This window comes from Nothobranchius furzeri, chromosome 13 (assembly GCF_043380555.1).
Source record: "Nothobranchius furzeri strain GRZ-AD chromosome 13, NfurGRZ-RIMD1, whole genome shotgun sequence".
In the NCBI taxonomy this organism is placed as follows: Eukaryota; Metazoa; Chordata; class Actinopteri; order Cyprinodontiformes; family Nothobranchiidae; genus Nothobranchius; species Nothobranchius furzeri.
The window spans coordinates 22,225,430-22,244,071 of NC_091753.1; the positions used below are offsets into that span (position 1 = coordinate 22,225,430).

Here is an 18,642-nt window from a genome sequence, read left to right on the forward strand (position 1 = left end):
TCATGTGATCTGCATGTAGTACATGTACTGATAAAGTCCTCGACGCAACTGTCCATCCCTGGCCACCAGTACAGATCTCTCAGTCTTTGTTTAGTGCGAACCACACCTTGATGTGTCTCATGTGCCAAGGTAACCAGTTGGTATCGCAGCGCAACTGGAACAATCAACCTGTGGGGCCCTCTGAACACTTTCACATCTTGCACTGACAGTTCATCTCTGACAGCAAAGTAGGCTTTCACCACTGGAGGCAGGGACTTAGCTGTTTTGGGCCAACCCCTTTTTATCTGTGCACGTAAAGCATCTAGTTCTGGACATGCCCCACTTGCTGCATCGAAATCAGACACAGACAGAGCTCGCAAGTCTGTTTCCAGAAGAGCCACCATGTCAGGTTCTGTGATGTCTTCTGCCTTAGCATCTAAAGGTAGAGGCAAGCGTGACAACCCATCTGCCGTATGGTTATGTACACCTGCCCGATAAATGACATCGTATGAGAAGCATAACAATCTGGCAGACCACCTAGCAATGCGCATACCTGCACGGCCTAAACCTTTAGTGGCCAGCAAGGTGGTAAGCGCCTGATGATCTGTGCGAAGCGTGAACCTGGTACCCCACAGAAATGTTCTCCATTTCTCCACTGCCCAGACACACGCCAGTGCTTCTTTCTCCACAACTGAATACTTCCGCTCAGCCGTGCTTAATGTGCGTGAGGCAAAAGCAACTGTCTTTTCTGTGCCATCCGGATGCACTTGAGTCAAGACGGCTCCCAACCCATAGTCAGATGCATCTGTAGAAACCATTGTAGGCAGGCTGGGGTCAAAGACTGTTAGAGCGGCACTGTTTACAATGCCTGATTTCACCTTTTCAAAGCTCAGCTGAGCAGCCTCAGTCCAATGAAATGTATCATTCCGCAAACATTCCCTCATGGGCTCCACCAAAGTAGCATAGTTGTCCACAAACTTTGCGTACCAGGAGGTGAGTCCCAGAAATGAACACAGAGTAGGTGCATCACTAGGCGCCGGGGCCTCAGTGATGGCCTTGATGTGTTCCCCATCTGGAAGCAGACCCTGAGCAGAGATTACATGCCCCAGGAACCGTAAACTGGTCTGGTAAAAAGGGCACTTTTCCACGTTAAGTTGCAGTCCTGCTTCCTTGAGAGCAGCAAGAACAGCTTGTAAGTTTCAGTCATGGTCCTTTCTGTCTGCACCATAAACAATAATGTCATCCAGATAGTTCTGAACACCTCTGAGACCTTTGAGTACAATGGACATCATTCTGGAGAATGCGGCTGGTGCTGAACATAGACCATATGGCACCCGCTTAAATCTGAACAGTCCCTCGTGTGTTATGAAAGCGGTCATGTCCCGGCTCTCCTCTGCCAGTAGTACTTGATGATATGCGTTGGCCAAATCTATCGTGGAAAACACTTTTGCACCTCTCATTTCAGCGAATAGGTCGTCCATATGAGGAAGTGGGTAACTATCCATCACTATTGCCTTATTTGGTTCACGTAAGTCCACACACATCCTCACTGTTCCATTTTTCTTCTGTGTGACAACAATAGGGGACACCCATTGGGATGCTTCTATCCTCTCTATAACATCCAGTTTCAAAAGTCTGTCGATCTCTGCAGAAACAGCTTGTTTAACGGACAGAGGAAGCTGGCGTAGTTTTTGCTGAACTGGTGTGACCCCCTCTTTCACTTTAAGGCGGTGAATGAACCCTTTGGCCAGTCCTATTTTATCTTCAGCTGCAGGTTTAGCTCTGATTACCTCAACTGTGCCTGGTGTTTCTGGAATGCTCACTGCATTTTTATCAATACTCAGTCTCAGTGCTCTGAATAAGTCCATGCCCAAAAGCGCTGTGCCAGTTTTAACTACATACAGCTCGGCTTGAGCTGCAACTGAGCCATGTTGGACTAGAGCAGTCAAACAGCCCAAAACTGGAACGTGATCTTTGGTATAAGTCGCTAACCTTTTTGGAGGTTCACTCAGTGGCACATGCTGGAAGTAGTTTTCATACAGTCGCTCAGGAATGATGGACACTGCAGAACCTGTATCTACCACAAGTTCCACTTGACATGTTGTTGATTGTGCAGTCAGGGACACATCACAACAGATTTTGTCCACCTCTTGTCCATTATGAATCATCTGCACTGTATTTAACTCCAGTACAACCATCACTCCCACATCAGCTGTGTTTTTCTTGGATTTACATACACGAGCAAAATGTCCTTTTTTGTTGCAATTTCTGCATGTCACCTTTAGCGCAGGACATTCTGGTGCATCAGCAAGGTGTGTAGCAGCACCGCATCTGTAACAAGCTCTCTCTTGTTTTCTAGTGGTTTTGTATTCCTCTGAGCGAGCATTTTTATTTCTTGCCTTGAATGGACGTTTTGGTTTCACTTTCACTTCCTGTACAGCTGCGGCTTCTGTCGTCGCTGAAAGAGTCTGCGCGTGCCCAATGGCTGCCTCCACTTGACATGCTAATTTCAGTACTGTGTTGAGGGTAGGGTTAGCATCTGTCTGGACCAAAAGCCTCTCACGGACTCTAGGACAACTTGCATGCTCAATCAGCTGGTCACGTATCATTTCATCTGTATTTGCAGCAAATCCGCATGTTGCTGCTAGCTCTCGCAGCACACCCACATATTCCATTATGTTTTCATGTGGCTTCTGCGCTCGTTGTCTGAATTTGTGTCTTTCCACCACAACATTTATAGCTGGGTTAAAGTGTGCCCGCAGAGCCTGTACAGCTGCATCATAAGTAGTACCTGCCTCTGCAAATGAGTAGAATATTCTCTGCCCTTCTGTGCCCAAGCTGTGTAGAAGAAGCGCGCGCTTACGCGCGTCGGGCCAGTCATCCCCCTCCGCATGGATGGCAAGCAGGTAGTTCTCGAACATTTTCATCCACATGTCGAACGGAATTCCTGGTTGTCCCGGGCAGGGCAGAAACAGAGCAGGAAGCGGCACCCCCGCCGTCGCCATCCTCGTCGCCAATTTGTTATATTCCCGCTAGCTCAGGCAGAAATAGGAAAAACAGGCAGCGTAGACTCGAGTCTCAGAACACCATCATCCTTTATTCTACTCCTTTTCTTCTTCACATCGCAAACACCAAAGTGCCACCTTTTGGTCAGATACAGGAACTACATCTAAGAACACAACAGAATCAAAGTTGGCAGATTTATAAACACCACAGAGACCATGCCACGCTTCAGAAAGGAAAGTTCCGATTGGATGAGTAAAAGCAATGTGTCATGCATTTACATTACGTGTTGTCAGAATGTCTAGTGCAACCAGATTAAAGTCATATTACTTCTTATATTCTGTAGGATTATAATATCAAGTAATTAATATTTTCATTTCACAAATTGGTTCACATTTTATTATTGGACTAACACTTCTTTTGATTAGCTTATTAAAAATAGAGTTCTTTGAGTTATTAAAGAAAGAGTCCTTTGTCTTCATTCTTCTCTTGGGCTGGTAAGGAAAGCAGTTTAGAAGCAAATGCATGAGACCTTGAGGCAATCTCATACCGATTAGTTCTGTGTCAGAGGCATCTGAGGAGAGAGGGTAAATAACCTTCGGTGGAATAGCCCCTTCATCACGTTACACATAAAAGTTTTTATTTTCCTGCAACTAAATTACCAACATAAATAAAGTTGGGCAAAACAGCTGCACTTACTTCATTTGTACCGCCTACTCACCTGCCCGGAAGTGCCGCCTTCTAGCCTGGCTAAGGGTCCTGCTTACTGTCGACTATATGAACATACCTATACTGTATTGTAACAGTCTAATAACTAGTTCAAGCTAAACATTTAAGACATAGAACTACAGTTACTGTAGGTACATAAATATTTTTCGGACATCAACACAATATGATACAACTGCAGATTTTCAGCTTTAATTTGAGGATTTATTTTATTTTTGTTTGACCTTTATTTAACAGGAATGGGCCAATTGAGATTAAAAACCTCTTTTCAAGGGAGTCCAGGAAATGTATATCAAAATCAGGTGAACATTGTAGGAATTATAATATATGTACCTTCCAACTGTTAAGGGACCAAAAGTAATGGGACAAAATAATAATCATAGAGCAAGTCTTTACTTTTTATTACTTGGTTGCAGAGGTGTGACCAAGTCACTGCTTTGCAAGTCACAAGTAAGTCACAAGTCATTCCAGTTGTTTCGAATCAAGTCCAAGTCAAAGACAACCAAGTCCAAGTCGAGTCTAAAGTCAATGATGTGGAAGTCCAAATCAAGTCCAAGTCCTTGAAGGGACTTTACGGAGTTTTGAATTTTTATGCTCCTGATTGCCCCCTCAGGCCAAAAGTGTAATGGCAGCTTCATTAGTAGGCTCGTGAACGAGGCACGCATGCGTACGTGCACACTCCTTAATGAAAATAACAGCTGAGGTAGTCCCGTGTGTGTGTGTGGCCCGGAGGACAGAGGACAGGAGAACATGCAGCTAATTAATTAAATAATTTGGTTCTGTACCTTTCTCTTCAGCACAGCTGACAAAGGTTTATGGTGGGTCAGTTTTCCTGCATGCAGATCATGCCCTTCCTTTGCTTGAAAAATTGTTCCGAAATGAAAGTTGAACCCACATCTTTTTTATCTGTGAATTCAATGCCGTTCGGCGAGTCTCAAATAAAAATTTAGGCATCTTACTGTAAAAAAAAAAAACATTAATGTAAATAATAAACTCTAAACAAATTATGTTCACATCAAGAATCAAACCCAGGTGTCCCTGCATGATAGTCCATCATCTTATTAGATGAGCTAAAGCACCAGTGACATCTTTTGTATCTGTAATATTTGTATCCTTGATGACAGCTGAAACGACGTTCGGAGAACGGTTCGGAGCAAAAATGGCTATTTTGTTGCTAATTTGCAGGAAATATTTAGAAGAAAGTGGCTAAGGGTCCTCAGAAATGTAGCTAGGTTCATCACTAGGCGTTAGGGACAACGACAAAGTCGCTGAGTTGGCACTACCTCTCTCTCTGCTGCTAAAGCTACGGATAGCAAATGCTACGGGCTATGCCTGAGCGTGAACGCGCATGAAGCAGCCTGCTCGGCCCGAGCAGCTCTCTTTTTTTGTGATTTTACAGAAAAACAGGCAATCACAGTAAAAATGCCAGGGCTCATTCTACAGGACCAGGGCATTGCAGGAGAATGTATGAAGAAGACATTTATTATTTCTATACATGTTTTGGCTGTCAAACTTCCATAATGCCCCTTTAACTTTGAATTTTCAAGTTATAATCAAGTCATCTGTCCATTTTCAATTTAATGACAATGATGACAAATAAATTCTAGAAATAAAGCTTCTTAAAGCTTAATTTATTTTCTCAAACAAGCAGGAAGTGCAACTGAAACCGATTATAAACAAAGTGCTGCTGCATTTAACAGAACAAGATCAAACCCAGAACCAAGAATGATTTATGGTTTTTGTCCATGTCATGCCACTTTTGTGCTAAAATATCAAAAATTCTCGTCATCATCAAGTCAACAGATACAAGTTTGATTCAAGGCGCAAGTCATTAGTGTTCAAGTTCGAGTCAAGTCGTAAGTCTTTATAGATTTTATCAAGTCAAGTCAGAAGTTAATAAATAATGACTCGAGTCTGACTCGAGTCCAAGTCATGTGACTCAAGTCCACACCTCTGCTTGGTTGCAAATCCTTTACTGTCAGTTACAGCCTGAAGCCTGGAAGGCATAGACATCACCAGACGCTGGGTTTCATCCTTGGTGAGGCTCTGCCAGGCCTCTACTGCATCTGTTTTCTGTTCCTGCTTGTTCTTGAGGCATTTTCCCTCAGCAAGTGAAGTACAGTTTCTATGTGAACAACACATCACAAGGGGGAGCATCTAACTGACTGTCCATATCCACCAGTCTAAAAGATGTACAATATTTATAAAATTGCTCTTTGGTCCTGGCTCATGAAGTTATCAATGTTACTTTCATAAAAGCTCAAATTTACTGTTCATATGAGCTGCTAATGTGCTTATCTCTGTTATCAGTGGCTTGGACAGCGTGTCATGTTACCAGGTGGTGTCTCTGATGCGATCTCTGGCACTAGGAGGACGTACAATCATCTGTACCATTCACCAACCAAGTGCCAAACTGTTTGAGATGTTTGACAAGGTGTGTGTCCACAAAGGTCCAGTAGAAACTGAATATTTAGCCACCGATATGTAAATATCCTTTCAACAAGTGCCTTTATTTTTTGCTTTTTTACAGCTTTACATCCTCAGTCAAGGTCGGTGCATCTACAAAGGCTCAGTACCGTACCTCATTCCCTACCTGAAGACTCTCGGCCTCCACTGTCCCACCTACCATAACCCTGCAGACTTCAGTAAGTCAACTCCTCATTCACACCCCCCACATACGCACAAACACACAGCTCTGAAAGAGTGTGTGTGTGTGCGTCTGTGTGCGTGCGTGCGTGCGTGCGTGCGTGTGTGTGTGTGTGTGTGTGTGTGTGTGTGTGTGTGTGTGTGTGTGTGTGTGTGTGTGTGTGTGTGTGTGTGTGTGTGTGTGTGTGTGTGTGTGTGTGTTTGGGGGGCATCTCCTGTTGTTAGTTTACTGTCTTTAATTCTCTGATTTAGTCATTGAGGTGGCATCAGGAGAGCATGGGGACTTGAACCCAGTGCTGTTTGAGGCAGTCCAGGGTGGAATGTTTGCATTGGAGGAGAAGAAGAACCACTGTGACAACGGCACAGTAGTTTGTCCAGATAAGTATCCACTGGTATGTATGAAATTATCCTGTCCGAGCACAGTTTGCCACATTACCAGCTGGACAAAGTCAGTCATTATCTGTGGTCATCTGTTAAAGCTGTTATAGCAAATCTGCAAACAAGCTGTGTTTAAAACGCAAAACCAGTCATGGATCACTCACCCCTCCCCTCGGATATTTTCCCTGGATCTGTATCCATCGCAATTGGAATCCCACATTTTCAAGAAGAAAGGAGATAGTGCTAAACAGCAGTTTCTATTTTCTAGGTCCAAACATCTTTTGTTGTCTGTGACCTCAAATGGTGTTTTTCTTTTTGGGGCTCTGGTAGTTTGTCCTAAAGCTGAAGTGTGGCAGCTGGCTGTTTCATCTTCTCTGATATTATTGAGATTATTGAGTGGAGAATCTCTCACACCAGTGGTGTTCTGGTGCTGAATACACGAGTGTGTAATGAGTGGAGGACCCAGGGAATTGTAGCGGTTCAGCAAGATCAATAACCAGATGGTACAGCAGTTGCTTCTGTGTTATTGATGGAGATTTCTAGACAACTGAGAGAGAACCGTTTTATTTCCACAATGTATTTACAGCTATACTATGTTAGAATGTTGTTGAGAGGCACGAAAAAGTTGTTTTAAGCTCATTTGTTTTCCAAATTTGCTATTGCAACTTTAAAGCTGCAGTCTGGAGTGTCTTTTATTGACTGCACCATCTAGTGGCAAACAAATGTATAGTGCGTTGTTTTCATTTCCATATTTACAACCCAAAGCAACGCCTCTTTGTGAACATGTACCTCTAGCGGTCAAAGAGAGTCAGTTATTTTCTCATGTTGTTTATTCGTATAAATATTCATATTTTAAAGACTTAGAGAAAGGTTGCTAACTCTGCATTTGTCTAGGAATGTCCTCAAATGCTCACGCACACTCTGTGACTGACATCCAGAGGCGCACGGGTAATCTGTGAGTTCTGTAGAGTCCCAGAACAGCTGGTGGGTGTGCTTCGGGCATCGTTGCACACAAACACACCCACGTTGTTACCTGCTGTTACCTTTTGTTGCAATTTCAGAAATCTTTCCTTGCCTTGCTTTTCCATCATTTTATCCAGCTGGTTCATTTGTTCACGATAAGAAAAGGAGAAGGCCATAGTTCCATGTAAAGTAGGGAATAAGTTGGTTAAAACGTATGATCTGTGTCTGAGGAAGAGACACTTGTGTAGAAATGTTAGTTTTGCTTGTTCCAGAAATAAATGTATTAGCCTTGCTACTTTGCTGATTTCACATCCTACTTCTGTGCAGCACCTTTAGCAGTTTTTTGTTTGGATTATGAGGAGAGCGCTCTGAATCAAGAGTATAATCTGTGTCTGAAGGTACATAAGTGTGGTCTCTGCTGCATTTAAAACTGGTTTCATTCTGTTGTTGAATTTCTACATTCTACATCTTGTGTGCCTCTCAGAAGAAAACAGACAATGATGTCAAATTAACATTGGTGTGTTACAGAAATCTCAGCACATAGAGAGCCATTCTTTTGCCACAAGCACACTCACACAGTTCTGCATTCTCTTCAAGAGAACCTTCATAACCATATGTCGAGATCAGGTTGGTGACCTCACAGAGATGAAATAAAGACAGCTTCATGTCAAACTTTCAGAAGTTTAATCAGTCTGACCCTTGTTTAGGTTTTGACCCACCTTAGATTGATGTCCCACATCTCTATCGGCGTTATAATAGGCTTGCTCTATTTGAACATTGGGAATGATGCAAGCAGGGTGTTCAACAACACTGGATTTCTCTTCTTTTCTATGCTCTTTCTCATGTTTGGAGCACTCATGCCAACTGTGCTGACATGTGAGTATCATCCAGTAATTGCTCAATTTTTGGCACATTTTTGGGATAACAAGTAATGTCAAACTTCAGCCTCCTTATTCACAAGCTGGTGTATTGTTCGATGTGTAAACATATGATCCAACAGTTCCTCTGGAGATGTCGGTGTTCCTGAGGGAGCATCTGAACTACTGGTATAGCCTGAAGGCCTACTACCTGGCCAAAACTATGGCTGACATCCCATTTCAGGTGAGCTGGATCAGCCTGACAAAGCTGTAAAACTGAGGTCAAGGGTTTGGTGAATGACTCAAATATCAGTTGAAGCAACACTTAATAAGTTTCTCACTTCTCTATGGTTGAAAGTGGGGTTTCTTCTTCTTTGTATTCTTCTTGCATTTGAAAAGAAGATGGCCAAGGAGATTGACTCATTCACAGTTTAGTCTCAGAACATCCGTGAATGAAGAATAGTACCAAACATCCTACCAGAGAACCTCCTTCAACCATTCAACAAATGTTAATTAATGAACAACATCTTCGCCAGCATGATGGAGCACTGGGCCAAAAGGCTAAAGTCAGAACTAAATCAGGAACAAAGCATCAACACGTTGGGCCCAGGGCCCTCATTTATCAAACATTTGTAGAAAGTGTCCTATTCCTTCCTACAAATGAAATTTAACGCTTATACACAAGTGCTAAATCCTGATTTATGAAACATGCTGTGTCCTCTCGTACGCATGTTCCTCCAATCGACCATTGAATAATCCCAGCCTATATGATTATTACCCTGGGCACTCACCCCGGTAATCATGAAATTAAAGTTTAAAAGTTAAAGTCCCATCAGTTCTCACACACACTGATGTGTGTGAGAAATTTGTTCTCCACATTTGACCCATCCCCTGGGGGAGTGGTGAGCTGCAGACACAGCTGTGCTCAGGAACCATTTGGTGGTTTTACCCCCCCCCCCAAATCCAATCCCTTATTGCTGAGTGTCAAGCAGGGAGGCATTGGGTCCCATTTTTTTCTAATGGGCCATTCCCATCTGTACCGGGTCGGCCCGGGCCGGGTAGCCCCAGTTGGCCCCAGCCTGGCCCGGTTGATTCCACACATCTTTGCCTTAAGCCCATGTGGGCTGATTCTACCCACCAATCAGAGGCTTTAGCCCCATTCCCACCTGTACCGGGTCGGCCCGGGCCGGGTAGCGTAGGTTGTTTACATATCTGGGTGGCCTGGAATTTTCCCGGGCCAACCAAGGCTCATTCTTGGCCCTCTTCCCGAGGGGTACTGCTTCAGGCCGACCAGGGCCAACACGCCCACTGCTGACAGCAAATTCACACCTTCCATTAGAGCAAGCCTCTGATTGGTGGGTAGAATCAGCCCAATCACACCTTCCATTAGAGCAAGCCTCTGATTGGTGGGTAGAATCAGCCCACAGGGGCTTAAGGCAAGGATGTGTGGAATCAACCGGGCCAGGCTGGGGCCGACTGGGGCTACCCGGCCCGGGCCGACCCGGTACAGATGGGAATGGCCCATAACTCTAATGGAAGGTGTGAATTTGCTGTCAGCAGTGGGTGTGTTGGCCCTGGTCGGCCTGAAGCAGACCCCCTCGAGAAGAGGGCTGAGAATGAGCCTTGGTTGGCCCGGAAAAATACCAGGCCACCCAGATATGTAAACAACCTATGCTACCCGGCCCGGGCCGACCCGGTACAGATGGGAATGGCCCATAAGTCTTTGGTATGACCCGACCAGGAATTGAACCCTGATCTCTCAGTCTCAGGGCGGACACTCTACCACTTGGCCACTGAGCTGATGAAGTTCTTTGAGAAACTAGTGTGCCAACACATCAAAGTCTATCTCCCCCAGGACAAGTTTGCCTACCACTCAAACAGATCCACAGACGCCATCCCCATATCCCTCCACTCTGTGCTGAGCCACCTGGAGCAGCGGCAGAGCTATGTCCGGATGCTCTTTGTGGATTACAGCTAAGCTTTTAACACAGTCATCTTTTCTGCCGGCGTCTCCTGGACAGACAACATCACAGCTGTGATCAAGAAGGCTCAGTAGCAGATATACTTCGTGAAGGTCCTCAGGAAGCACAACCTAGACTCCAACCTGCTACTGACCTATGCATTGTATGGTAAGGCAGCTGCACCATGGCAGACAGGCAGGGGCGTCGGACTGGGGGGGGAAAGGGTACCGTTTACCCAGGGCCCACTGCAGGGAGGGGCCCTGAGACAGCTTTGAATAAAAATGTTTTATTGTTGTTGTTTTTTTCCCCCAACTTACTTAAGGTCTTAATAAACTTCCCTTTACCTGGATAAAGGGGTTAAGAAACAGAATTTTGCCTTAAAAATAATAACTGAATAATCTCTGAGGCATCTATCACCCCTTAAAAATGTGCAAAGTGGTTTAGTCCACACCAGCGGCCAGGGGCTGCACGGCCGCATGTACAGCTAATGAGACATCGCAGATGCCGACAGCCAGAGCTGGAGGCAGGAGAGTCAGTCATGTCTTTTCCCAAGAAAGGGAAATCTGGCTTCCAGAAAAGAAAAGAAAAGAAAAGAAGGAGAAGGAGGAAAAGTTAATTGAACAGAAGCAAGTAGAAGGACGGTGAGCAGCAGCAGCAGAACACAGTTTTAGCTGATATTAGCTAGCTGTCAGAAGCTGCATTCATGTTAGGAGTTCAGTGTTAAACGCCTTTAGTTTCACCATCAAGATCAAATATAAATTAATTAGTGTTATCAGTGAAAACACTAATTAATATATATATATATATATATATATATATATATATACATATATATACATATATATATATATATATATATATATATATGTATATGTCCGCCAATTAATTCGCGGACCTCGCAGTAAAAACAGGTTCACTCTGTGTGGATATTTCAGCTCCTTCCCAGTCATGGACCAGGACAAACTTGGTATCGATGGATTCGTGGTAATCTCAGGAATGAGAAGCTGCCACTGTTTTTCGTATAGCATGATGACACTGGTGTTAGAGGATTGTTATTGACTTGGTTAGATATTTTAAGCCTATTTTAAATTTCTTTATATTTGATCATGAAAACGGACAATCTTATAATTTGGCTGATAATGCAGGGATTATAAAATTTAGAGTACATTACATTCACAGAGAGAACCTGGTTTATTTCATGTCATATGTATTTAATATATCAATATATATCAGCAAAGCTTAACATCATGAACCATGACAGACATGACTGAAGAGCAGATGAAGATATCATGCCAGGCACTGATGAGAAAACATTACAAGGATCTCACAGCTGAATTTGAGAATGAGATGCTACACCTGAGAACAATATATGGTGCCACATTTCCACACATTCGGTCTCCTCTTGAGCTGCTTAATGCTATCTACAGGATGCAATTACAGAGCATTTTTGGAGAAGTTTGTATGGGACTGAGGATATTTTGCACACTACCTGTGACTGTTGCTGGGGGTGAACGGGCTTTTAGCAAACTGAAACTGGTGAAAAATTATTTGAGATCAACAATGTCCCAGGATAGACTGAACATCCTAGCTCTTCTTTCTATTGAAAGCCAATTAGCCAAAGGATTGGACTTTAAAGATCTCATAAGTGATTTTGCTAACATGAAGACCCGTCAGTGGGCATTTACTGGAAAATAAATTCCAGGATTTTTGTTTGAACACATTGTTGGCAAATAAAAATAATTATATGTGAAGTCTGGGCATTTCACTTTTATTATGCTGGCATTTGTATTTGCTCAATATAGAGGTTAAACTAAGATCATATTTATTATCTTGTCTTATAGCATGACAAAAAATGTGTAAGAGAGATAAAGTAATTGAGCATGGGGCCCACCTAGAAGACTTGTACCTAGGGCCCAGAATTTGGTGCTACGCCCCTGCAGACAGGAAGAGGTTTCAGACAGATTTAAATGCAGCAAGGAGGATCATCGACTGCCCGCCACCCTCCCTAATGGATATTTACACCTCCCACTGCCTCGACAGAGAAAAAACATAATCAAGGACAGCTCCCACCCTGGCTGTGACCAGTTTGACCTGTTGCCCTCCTGGAGCTGATACAGATGTGTCACAACCAGGACAAACAGGCTCAAGAACACTTTTTTTCTGAAAGCCATGACCACCTTAAACTCAAACATGCACGGACACCCAACCTCATGTCTCACATCTGCCCATCAATCTGTGCAATATCCAATATGTGTATACCCAACACATTCTCACTCCCAGCGCGTCAAAAACAAATGATTGGTCAGCCACCCTCCGCGTCAGACCCCTGACGCCAAAAGTGCCCTTTTTCGTCACTTATGTGCGAAAAGGGGTTTTTCCCTTTTCTGACTGCAGATCCCAATGCAGCGTAAAACTGACGCGATGGGATGTCAGCAGCCAGGGCACCAAACAAGCTCATTGTACCTCACCCTAACCTTATCCTCTTGTTATTTAACCTTCCCCTCACCCGTATTTTAACCTCAACCATCTTATTAGCTAACACGTTAGTGATGTGTCAGTCGCTCTAAAAGCCGGCTCTATGAAGTGAACGGCGGGAGCCGCCTCGTCATTGGTCGGGTTTGGACTGAGGCAATGCGAGGGGGAGGTTTCAACTACCCAGGTGGAGGTTAAAAGTAGAGTGCATTTGTAACCTCCCCCTCGCCAGATGGTGCGGAGGTCACCACTGGCCACTAGGGTGTGCTGTAATCAAACCTCGAGGGAAAAAGGTGTATTCAGGGATGTGCCTGAAGTCACGTACATGTGACTATCCCTGACTGTATATACTGCTGCTTCTCATTTGGATTGCTGCTGCTCAACCATCACATTGCTGTCTATCCATGCTACTGTTCGACTTGTATCTGTAAGTCTTCACCTGCTTGTTAAGCTAGTTCAAGGATTGTTCACATTGTCAGTATGCATGCTAAGCCGCACTGCATTTATTGACCTATTTTACCGCATTGCTTAGCTTTGGCCTTCAGCCCATGCTGCTGCTTCACGCTGCTGTTATTCTGTTCACTCAGCTTTGTATGTCGCCGCAGGGCTCCTTCCTCCTTGTCAATAAAGCCATTAGACATTGAGGAGCGTATTTCTTCAGATGGTATGTTCTAACATTCCCCTTGGGCGGCAAATTTGAAAACTCAGTCAGAATGCATGGGAAACAAACGCTTGATTACAGTGAGAGTAACGTTTTAGGTAGCAAGAGGGTTAAGGTTAGGATGAGGACGAGGGGAAGGTTATAAATAGCAAAACGTTAAAGTTTAGGTGCGGTTAAATGAGCTGGTTCGGTGCAGCATCAGCGGACATCCCATCGCGTCAGTTTTACGCTGCACTGGGATCTGCAGTCAGAAAAGGGAAAAACACCTTTTCGCACATAAGTGATGAAAAAGGGCACTTTTGGCGTCAGGGGTCTGACGCGGAGGGTGGCTGCCCAAGCGTTTGTTTTTGACGCGCTGGGAGTGAGAATGTGTTGGTATAGCGCAGCTTTGTACCGCTAGTTTTTTTTTATTGTTTATTGTGTTTTGACTGCACTGAAGTTGTTGCATTTAATCTCATTATATTTGTGTATAGTGACAATAAAGGCATTCTGTTCTATTCTATTCTTTTATTTAGGGACATTTCTATGCACAAGTACAAAACACAATGCATAAAATAGTTCCTATGCACAAAATGCACAGATCTGTGTGTAAATACATTTATCATACCGTAACACTTAATTTATAGTGTGCTTTTAACATGGCATTACAACCGACCAAAGCGTTGCACATAATAAAACAACACAATCAGGCACAGGCCCTCCCTTGTGTGTCAGTTCAGGTTCATTAGCTGCATCTTGCCAACTGGTAACCCTGCAGCTAATACAGTTGCTGTTGCAGGTGATTTGTCCCATAATGTACTGCAGCATTGTGTACTGGATGACAGAGCAGCCGCCTGAAGCCCCTCGGTACCTGCTCTTCATCGCCCTGTCCATCTGCACCGCCCTGGTGGCCCAGTCCCTGGGCCTACTGGTTGGTGCTGCCTCCACGTCCCTCCAGGTATTGCTAGTTTGTAGTGGTTCTGTTGGACTTCATGTCTCATGCTGTCCGTGAACAACAGGTTGTGTCTTCTGTCCCACAGGTCGCTACATTTATAGGACCTGTCACAGCTATCCCTGTGCTGCTATTCTCTGGATTCTTTGTGAACTTTGACACGATACCCAACTATCTGCAGTGGAGCTCATATGTATCTTATGTCAGGTGTGTTTACGATTATGTAGAATCTCAGTAGAACAATTCATCACCTGATGCTTTATTTCAATAAAGTTTGTTTATATTGCGCCAATTCACAACAAGAGTTGTCAAGTGGTCAGTAAGTCCTTCAGCAGTCTGTGAGGGATTTATCTCCTCACTAATAGTTATGTCTCTTGTTTCTGTTTAATCCTGTATTTCTGTGTGTGTTTTAGGTCAAATAAGCTTGGTAATCTATAAATTACTTTAAGTTAAGTTGATTTATTGGTGATCATCACTCCTTTCCTTCTGAGGTCATTTAAGTGTTGCCATGGAAGCGCGCCCATAGGCAGCCATGATCAGTTCCTGATGTGCTTAATCAGCTCCATTGAGGAAGAAACTAACTGACTGAAGAGAGAGGGGGGAGAGGAGGTTATCTTGTGTTTGTTTAAGTGTAGTTGTTGTTGTTTTTGTTCTTTTGAGTTAAGGTAGGAGGTAAATATGTAAATAGATTGTTTGAAATATTTGTTGAGATGTGCTTTATTGATTGTAGGATTTCAAGCTAATTGTTTCCCCTGCCCATGTCATAATGGTTGGTTCTAAGTTAGCTTTAAAATGGTGGATTCGGCACTGTTGTTGGTTGGTTGATTGCTTGTTAAGGGGAATCCATGCCCCAATGTCATGGATTGTTTGTGTTCAGAAAAAAAGGATAAAAAGTCAGAGCTCTGCAACATCCTGGACTCTTGCTTTTTCTTCTGTTGACAAACATCTGGTAACATCCTGAGGCAGAGGCTCTGTCTGGGCCAAAACCGTACAGTTGGTGGCAGAGGTGGGATGTGGCGCTGACATCAAGAGCTGTCCAGTAGGAGTAATCATGGATCCAAAGCAGCAGTCAAAGAGCAGCAAGGCTGTTGAGGCGGAAGTGGTGGAGGAGATGGAGCAGGAAATGGCTACGGGGCGGCCGGCCGTAGCTACGCGCACCGGAGAGGAGTCCCCAGCTTCAGGGGATATGAGCTCTATTGTTGCCATGCTGCAAAAATGCCTACAGTCCCAAAGTGAGTTCACTGACATTTGGGACAAGAAAGCAATCAAGCAGGAAAGGAGATGGAGCCAAATTCAAGTTCAAGTTTATAACCTCCAAGATGACCTGGACGGGCAGCGGGGAAGTGAACATGATCCTCAGCCGGACCCTTCGTCTCAGTCAGATGGGGGCTCGAGTCCCTCACAGCCGGATGACGAACCCTCCAATGGTGAGCCAGCAGCAAGAGGATGGTCTCAGCCGGCGGTGCCAAAGCTGGAGGAGGGGAATGATATTGAACATAATCTGATGACCTTTGAACAATTAGCAACGGCATACCTGTGGCCGGAAAGGGACTGGGCAGTGAGGCTGGTACCACATCTTCCAGGAAAAGCCCGCGCAGCATATGTGGCCATGGCTTCAGAGGACTTTTCTGAATATATCAGAGTAAAAGAGGCCATCTTAGGCCTAGTCCACACGTAGCCGGGTTTTTTTAAAAACGAATATCCGCCCCTCCAAAAACTTGCATCCACACCACCTCGTTTTAAAAACAAACTCTGTCCACACGTACCCGGATAAATGCGTTGTTAAGAACATGCCAGACCTGTAGGCGGCAGTACTTCCCCCGTTCTTAACCTCGTCCTTCCTCTGTGGTCTTCCGCAAGGAGCAGTAATTCCGCTTGCAAAAACAAACAAGCAAAAAGCGCTTGGACAACTGATAAAGCCAGCGCAGCTCTGAGGGCATCCATGCTGTCGGCTAGTGTAAACACAGGTCGTACACGTGATGTCAGCATTTTTTTTTTGTCGCGGAAAGTGACGTTGCAGACCTTAAAACTCCGGTTTTGTCTGTCCACACGCAGACACCCAAAACGGAGAAAACGCAGATCTTCACTTTAGCCGGAGTTTTTTAAAAGATCCGTTTTCGTGTGAAAAAACGCCGTTTTCGTGTGGATGACAGGCCAAAACGTAGAAAAATATCTATGTTTTGGCAGATCCCCTGCTACGTGTGGACAGGGCCTTAAAGTATGATCACACTTCAGTTGTTCTCAAAATGGCATCTGAGTGATCATACTGCTTCAGTTTTTATAGAACATATAAATATGTCAACAAGTCTGACTAATCATGTTTATTCACTTCTACATCATTTGAACTGTAAAACTTGAGAAGTCCTTGACGCCATTACCCAATGCAGATGCAGGCAAAACATTTGTGTTGGTGATGTTCAATCTCAGAGCAGCTGTTGACACTGGGGACCACAACTCCCTTCTTGATAGGCTCATAAACTGGGTGGGACTATCAAGCATAACATGAGGGGTCCCCCAAGGCTCAATTCTTGGATCACTGCTCTTCAGTAGCTCTTCTTACAAGAGTAGACACACCGTGCTGGTGTAATATTACAGCAACGGTGTGTCTTATAAACGCGCCATGCCAGCATGACGACGTATGAATTTTGCAGCAGTCGTTCCGCCTTGCTTGGTAGTAATATTGCGGTAATGGTCTGTCTAATAAACGGCTATTGTGCCGTGGCGCAACAGAGGGAGGTATCATGATGACATGGGAAGTTAATGCCGAGAAATATATTGAATATGAAAGTAAACACGGGCCGTAGGTTTTGCTTTTGAACAAAATCAGCTTAGACGGCAAACAGGAGCGCTGCAGCGCTCCATGAGTGTCTCTGTTAGAGCTGAAGCTCAGATCATCAGAGACTGCACAGGGACTGATGGGGACAGACATCTTTAGGAGCGGCTTGTTAAAAAAATGTAACAATCGCGGTTCAATCGCAATAAAAAGCAAGTTATGTCCAAGACCAACGGAAGTCTGCGGCAGCGCAGAGACCGCCCTCATACCCCCTTTATGCCGCCATCGCCTAATCTTTTATAAAAAGGACACGATTGCACCACATTGCCGCCACGGTCTGACCACTTATAAATGACCTAAGGGTCCCAGTGCTGCCACAGCGTTGTGAAAAATTGATGCCATTGTTTTGTAAAAACAGCTAATCTCTACATGCTGTCCTCGGGTCAGGTTGTGCACTATAACAGCATTGCCTATCATTGTTATGCAGATGATACCCAGATCTAAGAGAGTGCTTGGGAACCACGTGGTGGTTTATCCCCCCAATCCAACCCCTTAATGCTGAATATCAAGCAGAGAGGCATTGGGTCCCATTTTTTCAAAGTATGACCCCAACCAGGATTTGAACCCTCGTCTCCCTGGGCCGACACTCATATCAATTTATTTCTGTATTTAGTTGATTCTAAATTTAAACTTGATTTTAAAATCTGCTGTTTTATGTTGTCACATTGATTTTAATGTTTCATGTTCCTGTTGATCATGCTTCTGGTGAGCACACTGAATTTCTCCCGTATGTGAAATGTGCTATACAAATAAAGCTGCTGAGTGTTTTAAACTGACCGTTTAACATTAACCCTCAAATCTGTGTCAAAATGATTGGAAACATTTGAACGGTGCCTAAGAGTGAAGATGGACTTCTGTTTTCCAGGTACAGCTTTGAAGGTGTGATCCTGTCGATCTACGGGATGAACCGCTCAGAGCTGGAGTGTCCAGGGAAGGTGTGTAAGTTCCAGAAGCCTGAAGAGGTTCTTCAGCTCTTAGATGTAGAAGATGCAAAGCTTCACGTCGATTTCATTGTTCTGGGTGTTTTCTTCATCATCCTACGACTGGCCACCTATCTGGTCCTCCGCTATAAGGTCAAGTCTGAGAGATAAGCTTTGCGTTCCTTGAGGATGTCTATCACACTCATTGCTGCTACACAACTCAGATCTTGATTCTGCTCCTCCAGCAAACTGCGATGGTATGGACCATAATATGTTAATGTCATAAATCACCACCTTCAGTCTTACCTTGTG

General features: G+C 44.2%; 1 protein-coding gene across 1 annotated transcript in view; it reads left to right on the plus strand.

Moving 5' to 3' along the window:
* LOC107373509 (ATP-binding cassette sub-family G member 4) overlaps positions 1-18,642 on the plus strand; it is a 34,475-nt gene extending 15,833 nt beyond the window's left edge. Inside the window, exons 7-15 of the mRNA XM_070543397.1 lie at positions 6,019-6,142; positions 6,239-6,353; positions 6,607-6,746; positions 8,224-8,322; positions 8,403-8,571; positions 8,696-8,796; positions 14,425-14,583; positions 14,666-14,784; positions 18,276-18,642. Of these exons, the coding sequence (XP_070399498.1) occupies positions 6,019-6,142; positions 6,239-6,353; positions 6,607-6,746; positions 8,224-8,322; positions 8,403-8,571; positions 8,696-8,796; positions 14,425-14,583; positions 14,666-14,784; positions 18,276-18,501 (1,252 nt within the window). The 3' untranslated portion in view covers positions 18,502-18,642. The remainder of the gene's footprint in view (positions 1-6,018; positions 6,143-6,238; positions 6,354-6,606; positions 6,747-8,223; positions 8,323-8,402; positions 8,572-8,695; positions 8,797-14,424; positions 14,584-14,665; positions 14,785-18,275) is intronic.